Below are 15435 nucleotides of genomic sequence, written 5' to 3'. Positions count from 1 at the left end.
ATGTTACCGACTGATGGTAACGAGCAGTTTTTTTGAGGTTAGGGGGCTAAATGAAGACATGAAGGCCTTTGCACATACAATTCAGTAAACCCACATGGAAAAAATACATATGCAGAAATATATGTCACTTATATCCGCTTATATGGGATATACTTTCCGGCAAAAATGCAATATCTGTGATATATGTTGGATATATTTGTGTACGTGTATACCATCGAATATATCTAGCATGTATCTTGCATACCAGGCGGATATATTCAAGATATAATTCCGGCAAAATTATTATATCTCACTTTGGCGCATTTTGGCGGGCAATAAAGTTGTAGGGGATGTTTGTTATGTTTCAAAGGGATGTGGGGTAGAATGGACTCATAACCAGTGTTCAAACATGGAAATTTTTTTTTATATTTTAGTGACAATTTAAGTAAATAAAATGAATGAATAAATAAAAATTTATATTTTTGCGGAAAATAAAATTTGAGGCCAATTTTTTTTTTGTAAATGTATGGGGCAAAACGGGTTCATGATCAGGATTTCAAAACGGAAATTCTCCGGATGTTGTAATGGCGAGGATTGCTAATTTCCGATTGGTGGATTTTAGCGGGGAGTCAAATTTTGAGGTTAGCCTTTTTTGGCGGGAAGGGGAATTATCTACTGATGGTAAAAAAACGGAAGTTATCGACTGATGATAACAGATTTTGAGGTTATGGAGCAAAATTAATTAAAAATTGAAATTCTATTGGATTTTGATGACAAGGAATTCGAATTTCCATTCATAAATTTTAGCCGGCAATGGGATTTGAGGTTAGTTTTTTTGACGGGAAAGGAGAATTATCTACTGATGGTAAAGTCAAATGTTTAGTCATTGGTGGAGCGGAAGTGACCCGGAGTTCCGGATAGTTACCGACTGATGGTAACAATCAATTTTTTTAGAGGTTATGTGACAATGGATTAAAAACCAGCTATTAAAAACTGAAATTCTGATGGATTCTGATGGCAAAGAATTCGAATTTCTTCAATTGATTCCTGAATTTCAATGGAAAATGGGATTTGAGGTTAGTCTTTTTTGGCGGGAAGGGAGAATTATCTACTGATGATAAAATCAAATATTTAGTAATTAAGGGGAGGGGAACCTGTCTGGACGGGTGGAAGTTACCGACTGATGGTAACAATTAGATTTTTTAAGGTTAGGGGCAAAAAGGCCAGGGAATGTTTTCCTTCGTATTTCACAAAGGTATAAGACAAAACGGGTTCATGAATAGTATTTGAAAACGGAAATCCTTCAGCTTTTCTAATTACGCGAACTGCTAATTTCTGATTTTTGTTTTTTAGCGGGAAGTCGAATTTTGAGGTTAGTCTTTTTTGGCGGGAAGGGGAATTATCTACTGATGGTAAAAATGAGATGGTTAGTAATTGAGGGGAGGGGATTATTCATGAGTTGAAGGGGCGTAAGTTGCCGACTGATGGTAACAACCAGATTTTTTGAGGTTATGGGACAAAATAGATTAATAACCGAGGACTGAAAACTAAAATTCTGTTGAGTTTTGATGACGAAGAATTCGAATTTCCATCAATCAATTTTAGTGACAAATGAAATTTGAAGTGAATTTTCTTGTATTGCGTCTCGAAAAAGCATGGGGCAAAAGGGGTTAGGTTTTTGGCGGGAAATCGAGTTTTGAGGTTAGGATTTGGGTAGAGGATTTACCGACAGATGGTAAAAACAATATACTCGGACGGGCGGGATTTTTTTTCAAGAGAGGTTAGAAAGGGGTAAAATGGGTCCATAAATAGAGTGAAAATTTTCCGGGCTATTTACTAAGATTATTTCTTATTATTTTGAGTTTCGTAAAATGAGATCGACGCATTTTACTAATGACATTTCTTCTCTGTTTTGTTCATATTATAGATTGCCGGCAGGTCCTCAAATGTCATTTCTACGAACGAAAAGAATTCCGAGGCTGCTGCGAGAATCACCAAGCCAAACGAATGAAGTATCAGCTAAGAAGCACAAGGGAGACAATGATTCCTGTAAATAATTTATTGATAAAAGGATAAAGAAGGATAAACATTTGTTTTCATTACCATTTTTTTATATAAATGAATCACAATTTAGTCAAAGCATTCTTAAACTTAATGAAAGATACAGTTGATAATAAGTGAACATGATGATGTGTCGGTGGAAATACGTTTTACCTATGTAACAAAGTATGTAGTTAGTTACTTGATAAGGTGAATAAAATCATTAAGATTCAATCTTCTCAATAAAATCATTTGTTTGTCATTACTCTGTTGTTGACAATTTTTCCACACTTTCAGTCTTAAATTAAGTTTTCATCAATAACAGGGACGCCTATGGGGCAAAATGGGATTGTGTCGAGTGTTTGGGAACGGAAATTTTCCTGAGTGTCCGGTGGGGTCATTATCGACCCCATTCCACTGAAATTTCTTTTTAGGATTGAAAAAATGATTCCGATATTCTCAGCGAAATCATGTTGACATCAATTTTTTTTATTTTTCTTTATAAAAATTGCTTTGTCGACTTCACTCGGTGCTTATGACCCCTGGAATTTGAAACATACCTCTCAGCTCGGTTGTGAGACAACGAGAGAGCTGAAATATTCCAACTGTCCAGTCATCTCCTCGAGCGTTTGGAGTAGTTGATGAATAAATTAAAATGTCACATCAGCATTGCAGAATAATTCTGATGCTCCCTGGGTGGGACGACAAATAACCGATGGATCCAGCGGTCATTCTCACACGTTTACACTCCACCTCGAGTGATTAACATTTTTACCTGACACTTGCACTCAAGTGACAAACATTAAATTCAAATGATTGATGATGAATCGTCAGACCCTCGGGTGTTATCATTGATTGGGAATATTTTGGGGAGAGCGGGGATTGATAATCGTCGGTTCTGCTTGACATTCTGTTGAAATTCGGGGCAAGAGAGAAAAAAAATTATTGATGATTGAAATGGTTTCTCAATGAATTGATAAAATTCATGCAATTGCTCTCACAATTTTTGTTATCATTTTGACTAATTTACCTTCCCAAATTGTTAGTTATGACGTATGATGCATTCCGCAGGTATTGAGGGACTCATTGTTGATAACAATTCGTGCAAAATGAAATGGGAAAGCAAAAAAAGGTGGACAAAAATAGAAAATGAGATTAAAGAATTGAAGAATTAATTGAACATGAAATCATCATCGATTTGTGAAAGAAAGTAAAAAAAATTAATTTTCATTAAAACAATTTTTTTTACATTATGAAAATGTTTGTCTACGTAATTATCCGTAGAAAACTAGTTTGTATCTATTTAAAGAGCTTCAGCAGTTATATTTGGGTGGAAGTGCCCTCGGACCTTGCCAAGAGTCCCCCAGCGTCGCAGTGTCATCGTCATAATGAGAATAATCATCGAAAATTGTTAAAATGGGGTTTAATTCGTGAGGTGAGTCTCTTGTTCGGGTCAAGTGGAGTTTCATCAAATTTCCGTGGATATTTCGTCCTTAATTCGTGAGTTAATTCATCATCTTCACTTGAAACTAATTCAGAATGATTTTTTCACTGTCAAAACTTTGAAAATTCAACTCACAACTGAAAACTCTTCACAAAAAATTTCAAAATAATTCTTTTTCATTTCTTGATAATTTTTTTCTCCATTTCTTCATTTCACTTTCACTTAAATTTTTCCTATTTCTTCAGCCATTTCGCGGTTCTCAGAAATTTTATTATCCAAAAAATAATTATTTTTATTTTTTTTGTTTTTATTTTTTTTTGTTTTTAAAATTTTCTTTCCATTAAAAAAATTATTTTAATGGCATGTTCTGTTATTTGTGGGATGGAAAAGGCGTCGACTGATGCAGTTGCAGTTATTTCGTTACGTCAATGTGACCCTGAAGCAATGAACGAAACACTCTTCACGATAAATCTAGTCTGAGTGAATTATAAATAATTTTGAGTGCTAAAAAACCAAATGAATATTTTTTCAGTGAATCCTCGGTAATAAATAAATAATCTCCAGTGATTCATAACAATCTACTATCTTTTGAGAGGACATTTAATTTTTAGAAACAATTTTTAACGTCAAGATTTTTGAAAACAATTTTTCTCGTGTAAAAATCATTTTTCTATCTCTAAAATTCAATTTCGTCTCTCGTACGTTTGACGATTCATTTGCTCAAGTATTTTTGATTAATTTACGTTCGATTGAATACTAGATATTAAAACGGGAATTGAATGACAACAATTGATGAACCATGACTGCCTCAATATTCGCCCTGGTGGTCTCTACCCTCTACATAATTCTGACGAGTTTAATTGCATATTGGGCGAGAAAATATGTGAAGTACTACACACAACGGCCGTTCTTGCGGGACTTGTTTCTGGAGGGGATTGCCACTGCTGAGTTATGCGGAGCGTGCTTCGAACTCATCATAAGTAATTAAAACTAGTAAATAACAGGGATACTTCATACATATTTTTTAATAGCGAAATTATTGGAGTAGATCGTTTGGACTACAAGAAGCTCAATCGTAATTCTTTTGAAGAAGAATCTCATGTTTTTTATATTTTTTTCATTTTTTATTCATTTTTTCTTTTTTTTATTCCGCAATGCTTGAACACATAAAAAAATAATAAAAAACCCTAGCGAATTCGTTGGAAAATTCTATTAGAAAATATTCAATAGAAAAAGTCAATAGTCGATTTTTCCATATAACTTAATCTCTTCAGATATTTCCTATAGAATTTCCTCGGCTCGATTTTTCTCAGTTTTCGTCATTCTATTTGTCTTTTCTTCTCGTCAAGAAAATCAAAAAATGAAGAAATTGGAGCTTTTTTTTTCGTTTTTTTTTTTCAAAAATAAGAAAATTGGAAAATTTGAGCCGAGGAAATACTTCAGAAAATCTCGCAAGTGAATAAGTTATACAGAAAAATTTCTATTGAATATTGTCTGTTAAACAGTTTAATAGAATCGGCCAAAAACTAATAGAAACTTGAATAGAAATCCAATCGAAATCCAATAGAATTTTCTAACGAATTCTCTACGTTTTTCTATTAAATTTTGTCATTCGTGGACTTAGGAATAAAAATCAGAGATGAAAAATTTTATCGGATTCAATGTAATAATAATATTCAGTCGCCGACAACTGGGGAGTGTCAATGTACGCAATCTACCTCTTCGTCCTGACAATCTGGTGGTCCTTAAATTGGGAAGACGCCACCGCCTGTCCCTACACTCACCTGGAGGACCTTGTCGAAGGAAAGAAATCCCTCAGAGACGCTTTCCTCCTGATCTGGGCGGAGCTCGTCGGAGGTCTCGCCATCTTCAGGTACATCCAACTCCTCTGGGCCCTGGAGATAGTCCCCACGCATAAGGACAGGGCCTTCGAGGACTGCACCACTGACCTCCAAGTGCCCGTCATCATCGGTGCATTCATTGAGTGCATCGCCACCTGCATCTGTCGAGTCGTCTCCAGAGGGCTTGGGGAGCTCAACCCGAGGTTCAGCAACATCATAGATTCGTTCGTGGGAACGACTCTGGTCGTTGTTGGTGAGAATTATTGATTAAGGATAGTCGGGCGAGGAGTAGGATATTCAAAAAATTCAGCCAATTTTATGAAGATTTTTTCACATTATTGAATCCATTTGCCAACCCCCTTATGACCTACATATGACCCCCAGCATTTTTATTCTGAGCTTTGTGACCCTTAATCTAACCTTCGTGACCTTGGCACTGATTTTTATTACACCCCTCGTGAACCTCAATTTGACCCTCGTGACCCTTATTCTGACCCTTAATCAGACCCTCGTGACCTTTATTGTGATTCTCATTAAACCCCCGTGACCCTTAATTTGACCCTCGTGACTCTTTATTGTGACCCCCATGAGCCTCACACTGACCCTTATTCTGACTCTCATTATACCCCTTGTGACCCTCACTCTGAACCTCATTATACCCCCGTGACCCTTAATTTGACCCTCGTGACTCTTAGACTTACCCCCGTGACACTTAATCTGACCCTCGTGACCTTTATTCTAACCCTCATGACCCCCACTTTGACCCTTATTCTGACCCTCATTATACCCCCGTGACCCTTAATCTGATCCTGGTGACCCTTATTCTGATCCTCATGACGCTTAAAACTTACACCGTGACCCTTAATTTGACCCTCATGACCCTGATGACTCTTAGACTTACCCCCGTGACCCTTAATCTGACCCTCGTGACCTTTATTCTAACCCTCATGACCCTCACTCTGACCCTCATTATACCTTTCGTGACCTTCACTCTGACCTTCATTTTGAACCTTGTAACCCTTATTCTGACCCTTACGACCATTATTTTGACCCTCGTAACCCTCAATTTGACCCTTGCGATCCTTAATTGTGGAGTCTTAATTTCGAGTACCATATTTTTGTCACCAGAAGTCGATTTGGATGTTTATAACATAAAGAGATATTTTGTGTTTTGTTTTTTATGCCTTGTTTTGTTTTTCAGCGTTCAATTACTCCGGAGGGTACTTCAACCCTGCCCTTGCAACTGCCCTCAAGTATGGCTGCCTGGGTACAAGTGCAATGGAACATATAATTGTTTACTGGGTGGGTGCGTGCGCCGGGTCCATCGCGTCCATCCGAGTCTACCAACACCCCAAGATTCAAGATTTCGTTAAAAAACAGAAAGCAAAAACACACTAATTAATATTGGATGGGAAATTATATTAAAATAATAGAGATAATTTGTAAATAATTTGTATTATTTATTTGGAGTAACAGCATTTTCAAAGTTTATAGTGTTTCGTATCTTTCAATCATGCATCGACCCATAAAGAATCATTTTCTCGAATTCTAAGAGACGTATTGACATTTGGAAAAGATATTTTGAAAGTCAATGGAATTGTCTCTGCAGTGAACTATTTTATTTTTTTTTTTCAATGAACAAAAGTTGTAGATGAAAATTTTACATCCAACCGATTCAATCATATTAAATCATCTCGTTTGTCTACAAAATTCCCCACAAAAATTTTGAAATTTTTACTGAAAATACTTCAATGATCCTTCTATCGAGTGGCAGAAGTTAAATTTCGATTTGTTGAGTAATTTGTTTGTTATAAATAAATTTAGCGTGTGCGAAGATCTCGGCAATCAATTGTCGGCAAACATTGAAATTGGTGTAAAACATTAAGAAATTCTCTAGAAGTTTATTTCAAAGTTCAATACAGCCAATGCATTTTATTTCAATTTTTTTCGTTCGATTGTTTTTAAGTTATCACTCATTGAATAACGGAGTTGACGCCCCGTACCTTGAATCAGTTCTTTTATTTAAATTACCTAAATATTTGTCGACAAACTTTCGAATTACTTGTAAATGTTGATCGCAAATACAGAAGATTACATACGTAAATATTATTCGCAAAGGCAATACCACCAATTATACTTTCATGTAATTTTTATTTAAAAAAATATATATATTACTGAGAAATCGAGAATATAGTTGCTCAACGCTTCTGAATAATAGAAATAACAATATCATTAAGAGAGAAAATTGAGTACATTTGAATGAATTCATATTGTGAAACAGTCAATAAGATTCCGCGTTATCTACCCAACAACCGGTCCGCGAATTCTTTTTTATGGTAATTGCGCTGATAATGAATAGCCACGTCGCTGAGCAGCCGAAGTTCTATGAAGATCTGATCCGCTACACGAAGGATGATTTTTAATTTAAAAAATTGACTCCGCGACTATTGCTGGAAGGAAGACTTGATCAAAACTGAAGATGTCACCTGACAAAAACTTCTTGTAATTAGAATTTTTCACGTTTCTCTTTGAAATTAATTCGTCTTCGATCGGCTAATTTCTGAATTTGTAAAATTTTCGTCGATTTGTTCGTAGATTTATATCTGTTGTATTGGCTGCATGTTCCGCGTCAACAGTGAATCGAATGAGAACATCTTTTGCGAGAAATAACAAGAAATCATCTCTTCAATATGAGAAAGCAAGAATATGCGAGGCAGAAGATTGCCGAGAGATATCGGAGATGTACATCGAGGCGATGAATAAACACGCTGACCCATGTCAAAACTTTTACGAGTTTGTCTGCGGTGGATGGGCAGCTAAGGATCCAATGCCAGAATATGCCACCATGTGGAATCGGTTCGAGCGGATGGCGTCGACTATCGAAAAATATCGCAAAGGTACTGAGATCATTCAGTAGTGGCCCCTACAGACCTTCCTCATTATTCTAAAATCAATTATGAACTGTAAATCATTTAGAGATGCTGGAGACCCCATCTGAAGTCACCGATATCCGTCCCATTCGACAAGCGAAGAAGTTCTACCAATCATGCATGAACAAGGGTTAGTAGAATTTGATATTTGTGTCGAACGTATTATTACGGGATCGAATGGTTCAATATATTAGCCTTGAAAGAGCTTGCAAGATTTGCCACATGAGAGCGATAGCGGCGGTAGGTACAATGTACTGCGCCATCACCCGAGAAGAGAGATCCGATCAATTAGCCCCTCATGTATAGATAATCCAAATTTTTATTTTTTTCCTCATTGAAGTAGTTTTGAAGACAATTGCGAGCTAATAAAAAACATTTACTAGTTAGTACTTTTTTTAAAATAAATATTTGAAAAATCACCTCTGAAAAAAAAGGCGTTATCCCCTCTATTCCATTATTTCCAAAAAATTTTATCACCAATCGATAGCAAATTGTTTGAAAATTTTTGCGAGTTAAGAAAAAATCGTCAATGCTACCCTATTATTGTGTAAATTAATAATTCCAATTTCAACTGAAAACCAGAGTTGATAACCAGAGTTTGTAACAGAGATGTCAGACAAGATATGAATGTTTTTTTGAGCTCAAATGAAAGAGCGGGTCGAGAAATGGCGTGCAGAAGTCTTTAAAGATGACAAATCTCTCTAAAGATGATGTCTGTTTTCAATTGAAAAGCGCAATTGTGACAACATTGTCCAGTGGGGTCTAGGAGTCTCCCCTGGTTCAAAACCATCTTTAGAGGCCCTTAGCACGCCATTTCTCGACCCGCTCTTTCATATGAGCCCAAAAAAACATTCATATCTTGTTTGACATCGCTGCTACAAACTCGGGTCTACAACTCGGGCCTTCAATTGAAGGCCCGAGTTGAAGACCCGAGTTTGTAGCAAAGATGTCAGACAAGATATGAATGTTTTTTTTGGCTCAAATGAAAGAGCGGCTCGAAAAATGGCGTGCAGGAGTCTTTAAAGATGACAAATGTCTCTAAAGATGATGTCTGTTTTCAATTGAAAAGCGCAATTGTGACAACATTGTCCAGTGGGGTCTAGGAGTCTCCCCTGGTTCAAAACCATCTTTAGAGGCCCTTAGCACGCCATTTCTCGACCCGCTCTTTCATATGAGCCCAAAAAAACATTCATATCTTGTTTGACATCGCTGCTACAAACTCGGGTCTACAACTCGGGCCTTCAATTGAAGGCCCGAGTTGAAGACCCGAGTTTGTAGCAAAGATGTCAGACAAGATATGAATGTTTTTTTTGGCTCAAATGAAAGAGCGGCTCGAAAAATGGCGTGCAGGAGTCTTTAAAGATGACAAATGTCTCTAAAGATGATGTCTGTTTTCAATTGAAAAGCGCAATTGTGACAACATTGTCCAGTGGGGTCTAGGAGTCTCCCCTGGTTCAAAACCATCTTTAGAGGCCCTTAGCACGCCATTTCTCGACCCGCTCTTTCATATGAGCCCAAAAAAACATTCATATCTTGTTTGACATCGCTGCTACAAACTCGGGTCTACAACTCGGGCCTTCAATTGAAGGCCCGAGTTGAAGACCCGAGTTTGTAGCAAAGATGTCAGACAAGATATGAATGTTTTTTTTGGCTCAAATGAAAGAGCGGCTCGAAAAATGGCGTGCAGGAGTCTTTAAAGATGACAAATGTCTCTAAAGATGATGTCTGTTTTCAATTGAAAAGCGCAATTGTGACAACATTGTCCAGTGGGGTCTAGGAGTCTCCCCTGGTTCAAAACCATCTTTAGAGGCCCTTAGCACGCCATTTCTCGACCCGCTCTTTCATATGAGCCCAAAAAAACATTCATATCTCGTTTGACATCGCTGCTACAAACTCGGGTCTAGAACTCGGGCCTTCAATTGAAGGCCCGAGTTGAAGACCCGAGTTTGTAGCAAAGATGTCAGACAAGATATGAATGTTTTTTTTGGCTCAAATGAAAGAGCGGCTCGAAAAATGGCGTGCAGGAGTCTTTAAAGATGACAAATGTCTCTAAAGATGATGTCTGTTTTCAATTGAAAAGCGCAATTGTGACAACATTGTCCAGTGGGGTCTAGGAGTCTCCCCTGGTTCAAAACCATCTTTAGAGGCCCTTAGCACGCCATTTCTCGACCCGCTCTTTCATATGAGCCCAAAAAAACATTCATATCTTGTCTGACATCGCTGCTACAAACTCGGGTTTTCAACTTGGGCTTTCAATTGAAATTGTTTAAAATTGTCACCGATGTTCACCATCTGTCTAATACTATTAATTTAAAAAATTATAACTTTGTTGGTGAATGTCAATTTTCAAGGTCATCGCCAAATTCACTTGGCACCCTTAAGAGTGGTTATGTGAGTTACCACTTGTGCGCTCCGATTTGTACCCACCGGACCGTCAGCGCCTCTATCGCAGCTTCTGACGTTCTTTGGGATCAAGGCTAATCCTCTTCCTCTCTTTTGTAAAACAGAAAAAAGATCTGTCTTTCTTGAATGTTTGAGAATAACTTCATGTCTGATTCATCTTTGTTCCATGATTGATTCTTCCATTGATCCCGAGTTATTACTTAATTAAATTCAAGAGCTCAAAACGTGACTCTTCAATTTCATAATCTTTACAATCAACTCCCACTTTTAAAGAGAAATTTTTTATTAAGAGGAATTACGGCCATTTTTTTCTATATTATCTACCTTCTCATCAACGAAAAGTCTCCATTAAAAAGGATAACGGCCCGTAAAATCTTGAAGTTGCGCGGTTTCAAGAACAGAACTAAATACAACAGTACTATGAAGTATTATAAAGTACTCAAAACGTTAGACCATTTTCTACTGGATTCATTATATGAATCGCGGAAATCAGGTTCTTCGGTAGATATCTGGAATCAAGAATTCATTGGAATCTACTAGAAATCACGGCATAGTACATTCTAGATGCTCGTGAAGCAAGAGGAATTGAGACAATCGCATCAATTATCAGGAGCAATGGTGGCTGGCCGATGGCTATGAGACTTAGAGACTGGAGGGAAAATGCCCATTCGTGGCAAGAAGTTGACGGAAATTTTGTTGGTTTGGGGGCAGATTATGCATTCTACGACATCAAACCTTCAATAGAGAGAAACGGAGACTTGGGTAGCCGGAGGGTCCTCGTGAGTTTGCTGAAATATTAGATGATTATTCTAGCTGACTGAAACCATTTTCAGATGAGAGCACCAGCAGACGCTAATCTACCGCACTTCAGAGACAATTATAGGGACTATCGATCGATGCTGATCCCTATTGTTGAAGCATTCATTCGTAACCGGACTGATATTTCTGATGAACAATTAGAAACGGATATTCATGACCTGTTCATGTTTGACCGAAAATTGAGAGAGGTAACTCATTTTGAACAACATCCCTCCGAGCAATTTATATCTCTCTTGATGATCTTTTCCAAAAGTAGAATCCTGCGAAAATATCCTCAGAACTTTCTCTATTAGATCATGAAAATTTTTCAAGGCGAGACGGACGAGCAATCCTATAAATCTAGAGGAAATGAATCTCCGTGAACTCAGCTCTTGGTGGAATCACGCGACCGATTCATCAACTACGGATCCAAATGCTGAGGTATAATACCAATTTTCAGTTGACAACATTGATTTACTTCCTAGATCTTTCAGTAAAAACACGGATTTCAGATTTTTTAAATTAATTTTTTGTTTTGAATTAGATCGATTGGACCAAAGTCATTCAGTGTTTGTTCGATTTTGAAGGAATTAAGGCACAAGGCAATTTGCATATAAAATTTGAGGAGGAGTACTACTATTCGTTACGAGAATTGTGGTCTTTCACCAGGGAACGGACGATTGGTAATGTTCACTAGCAATATATCATATATTGTATGTAATATAATATAGATACGAAACCAAATCAATTTCAAAATTTCCGAGAATTCTGTTCAGATTTTATATTTTTATTTTCATATATTATTTAATTATGTTCTTCATATGATGAGCTAAGCTATGCCGCGAAAAAACGGTAACAAATATCGTTACATGCTTTCCTTTAAAGTGACAAGTCTCACGGCGCGCTCCAGCGCGCCTCTATGACGTGGGAATAGATGAAGGCTTCCGAGATATTCCCGACATCAATTCGATATTTATGTGATACAACTTTCGAGAAATGACGTCATGATGTGCATATACTTTTCAAATCAGTAGCGAAGCAGTAAAATTGTTCAAATTCATTTTCACTATTGGTCAGTTGTCAGTGAATATCTCGGAACCTAAGGCAGATAGCAAAACTTTTGTTAAAATCTTTTCTGTAGCTCTGAATCCGCTCTACAAAAAAGGTTATTACAAAAATTGTGCTATCTACCTCAGATTCGAAGATATTTTTCGAAAACTCAGCTAAGAGCCGACTCGACTTACATCGTTTTACCGCTTCGCTATTGAAATTAGGAACACATGATATATTTTACAGTCAATTACATCCACTGGAAATTTATCAGTCAAAATTTGAGATACACCACTGAAAAAATGCGGAACAAATTCTTCCCGTCTCAAGGGCGCGCACGACTGCTACCACGGTGAGTCTCATTAAAATGTCAATCTAATTTTTCGGGCATCGCATGGGGGTAAACATCAAAGGTGTCGATACTCTTCTGCATCGTTCGAACAAAAAAGAAAATTTGAAAGGCTTTTAATTGAATGGAAATCGTGGTTGGTAAATGTGAACGCCGCCATCTTGCTTTGACACCCCCTCCACGCGACGGAGGAAGATTCAGAGATGGCGGCGCCTCCACCTCGCATTTTCAAACATTTTTAAAAATCCTTTATCTTCTTTCGATCACCGTCAACTCGCTTCATCCAGTTTTTGTAATAGGAACAATTTTTTTAAGCTGCCTTTCAAATTTTTCCGTCTCCTTTTGGCGGAGAATTCATGACACAAACTTTGCCCCGCATTTCAGCATTTTTTTTATTCCCGGGACCTATTAATCTTAAGTACGAATAAAAAAATGATGAAAATTATTTTTGTTTAAATTTTATAGATCGCTGCAATGCCTCCGAGAAATGGGAATGACCCATGCAGACGCCTTTTGGTTCGCCAAACATCACTTCAGAAGGGATACTCTAGTTGCTGTGAGTACACCCTCAATACCGGCTATCATGAGATATTTAATTAATGTTTCTAATCCTCCAGGCGCGAAAACTAGTGAACAACGTAAGAAGAGAATTGAACAAACAAATGAATGATTCAAATTGGTTGTCCAATGATGCTAAAATAGCCGTTCAAGAGAAGCTCAAGAAGATAAAAATCTTGATTGGATTCCCATGGTGGCATAAAAATCGAACGGCAGTTGAATATCATTACGAAGGGGTGAGTAAACTGTTAATCGCGGAAGGGAGCTTGCAGAATAATTTGGTTCCGTTGATGCCTACAGCTAACGATTGGTGACGACTACGTGGCTAATGTCCTGAGTTTTCGGAAATATCAGAAACGGACCGGCATTCGTGTATTCGCCGGACGGGAGCGACAGGATGGGTAACCACAAATAGTTTTCAAAAATTTGTTTTCATTTCCTTTTATGATCCTTCATTTTTTAGGTGGACAACGTCTCCGCTGGGGACCGGCGCTGGTTATGTGTTTGATGTCAACATCGTTAGTGAGTACTAATATAGTAATAAAATACTCTGAATATGAATTTTTTATCATGAAATTTAGTTCTTGTTTTGTTGGGATAAAGTCCATTAGATAATGAATCAGAATAAAGAAAATAACTGCAAGATTGCTGTCACAAAGCTAAAAAAAAAAGAATTAAGGTGAATTTTACCACTAAAACTAGTGTTTTGCAACGATTAAATAGTGGAGAGGACATAAATGATCTAGACAAAGACAAAATCCATGAATTCGCAAAAGACCGAAACGAAAAAATCATGAAAAGTTCTTCAAAAAAAATCGGTTGATTACAAAAATGATTAAATGTGTATTGAAATGTTAACGTAATGATTAAAATTATTTAATAAAATATTAAATTCAACAAAACTTGCGTGAATACGTGTCTCGTTTCAAAGTCAACAATTTCCAAAAATATTGAATTTTTTTTCTCTGCGTAGATGCACCAGCTGGTACGTTCCAGCCACCTTTCTTCAGCTCTAAATTACCTGAGTGAGTACTAGAAGATCATTAATAGAAGTAAACAATATCAATGATTATTCTCTTCATCCAATAATTCCGTAGCGAAGCGGTGAAAAGGTTCAACTCAACTTAGCTCTCATTTAAGTTTTTGCAGAATATCTCCGAATCTAAGAGAGATAATTAAATTTTTGTAATGACCTTTTTTGTCGAGCGAATTGAGTGCTATAGAAAAGGTCATGTCAAAAATTTTGCTATCTCCCTTAGATTCTGAGATATGCTTTAAAAGATGGCAAATCGTCAAAATCGACTTGAACCGTTTTAGAATTACAAGTTCTGAATTACAATTTTATGATGAAAAAATTAAATTTTGTCATGTATTCGGATGATTCATCTGCAGCTACGTACACTACGCAATCGTGGGGATGATTGTGGGTCATGAAATGGGTCATGGCTTCGATAACACAAGTAAGTATGAGGAACCCCCGTGGAATCAGTCAGACACTCTCGCCTAATCTCACGTCCCTTCACCTCAGGAATAACAACCAACGTCAGTGGCTTCCACAATATGCTCAACCGCGACATATTGGCTAAATATCGTGAACAATATTCTTGCATTGAGAGACAATTCTCAAACTATTCTGGAGGGGATGAGTGGGCTTTTCGAAAATTGGACGAGAATATCGCAGACGTGATTGGAATGCAATCAGCGTTGGGCGCTTACCAACGTCTGAGGCTGAATGAGAGGTCGAGTGGAGAGTTTAAGCTCCCGGGTTTCGAAAAATTCTCTGATGAACAGATGTTCTTCATAGCTTACGGTTGGGTACGTACTCACGTGTAATGTATTATTACCCTAGGACTTAGCAGGATTAGGTCGATCTTAAACTTTGACATGGGTATGAGGAACAGACAGGAACAGGTGAATGAATTTGGAGGGAGAATTTCCGTGGTTCCCGGTAGCTTAGTTACGAGAGTGCCCGGCGCGTAACTGGAAGAGCCAGATTCAAATCCCTTGAAAAAAAAAAAAAAAAAAAAAAAAAAAAAAAAAAAA

At 37.3% G+C, this 15435-nt stretch overlaps 4 protein-coding genes across 4 annotated transcripts in view; all 4 read left to right on the top strand.

Annotated features, from left to right (window-relative positions):
* LOC107039748 overlaps nt 1–2267 on the top strand; it is an 11995-nt gene extending 9728 nt beyond the window's left edge. The window contains exon 6 of the mRNA XM_015259512.2: nt 1907–2267. Within this exon, the coding sequence (XP_015114998.1) occupies nt 1907–2036 (130 nt within the window). The 3' untranslated portion in view covers nt 2037–2267. The remainder of the gene's footprint in view (nt 1–1906) is intronic.
* Nucleotides 2268–3349: 1082 nt separating this feature from the next.
* On the top strand, nt 3350–6793 carry LOC107039747 (aquaporin-11). The gene is made up of 4 exons (XM_015259511.2): nt 3350–3519; nt 4224–4443; nt 5144–5557; nt 6506–6793. The coding sequence occupies exons 2-4, from the start codon at nt 4263–4265 to the stop codon at nt 6700–6702; spliced, it is 792 nt and encodes a 263-aa protein (XP_015114997.1). The 5' UTR covers nt 3350–3519; nt 4224–4262; the 3' UTR covers nt 6703–6793.
* Nucleotides 6794–7783: 990 nt separating this feature from the next.
* On the top strand, nt 7784–12132 carry LOC107039711 (neprilysin-1). Its single transcript, XM_015259471.1, has 7 exons — nt 7784–7806; nt 7900–8201; nt 8281–8364; nt 11202–11416; nt 11471–11644; nt 11769–11876; nt 11980–12132. The coding sequence occupies exons 1-7, from the start codon at nt 7784–7786 to the stop codon at nt 12130–12132; spliced, it is 1059 nt and encodes a 352-aa protein (XP_015114957.1).
* Nucleotides 12133–13321: 1189 nt separating this feature from the next.
* Nucleotides 13322–15435, top strand: part of LOC114841301 (endothelin-converting enzyme homolog) — a 2425-nt gene continuing 311 nt past the window's right edge. Inside the window, exons 1-7 of the mRNA XM_029126215.1 lie at nt 13322–13390; nt 13452–13628; nt 13693–13793; nt 13856–13914; nt 14366–14417; nt 14785–14852; nt 14921–15207. Of these exons, the coding sequence (XP_028982048.1) occupies nt 13322–13390; nt 13452–13628; nt 13693–13793; nt 13856–13914; nt 14366–14417; nt 14785–14852; nt 14921–15207 (813 nt within the window). The remainder of the gene's footprint in view (nt 13391–13451; nt 13629–13692; nt 13794–13855; nt 13915–14365; nt 14418–14784; nt 14853–14920; nt 15208–15435) is intronic.

Source organism: Diachasma alloeum, unplaced genomic scaffold (assembly GCF_001412515.2).
Source record: "Diachasma alloeum isolate Michigan unplaced genomic scaffold, Dall2.0 Dall_scaffold_00307, whole genome shotgun sequence".
NCBI classification, from domain to species: Eukaryota; Metazoa; Arthropoda; class Insecta; order Hymenoptera; family Braconidae; genus Diachasma; species Diachasma alloeum.
Note: the sequence above shows the minus strand (reverse complement) of the source record. Positions and strands in the feature narration are given on the sequence as shown.

Excerpts from the sequence above, each read along its gene's own strand:
- LOC107039711 (XM_015259471.1), top strand. The coding sequence starts at position 7,784 with ATGTCACCTGACAAAAACTTCTT. Across the intron at positions 11,645-11,768 it reads TTGACCGAAAATTGAGAGAG|GCGAGACGGACGAGCAATCC; the intron begins GTAACTCATTTT and ends AAATTTTTCAAG. Across the intron at positions 11,877-11,979 it reads CTACGGATCCAAATGCTGAG|ATCGATTGGACCAAAGTCAT; the intron begins GTATAATACCAA and ends GTTTTGAATTAG.
- LOC107039747 (XM_015259511.2), top strand. The coding sequence starts at position 4,263 with ATGACTGCCTCAATATTCGCCCTGGTGGTCTCTACCCTCTACATAATT. Across the intron at positions 4,444-5,143 it reads GTGCTTCGAACTCATCATAA|TCGCCGACAACTGGGGAGTG; the intron begins GTAATTAAAACT and ends AATAATATTCAG. Across the intron at positions 5,558-6,505 it reads AACGACTCTGGTCGTTGTTG|CGTTCAATTACTCCGGAGGG; the intron begins GTGAGAATTATT and ends TTTGTTTTTCAG.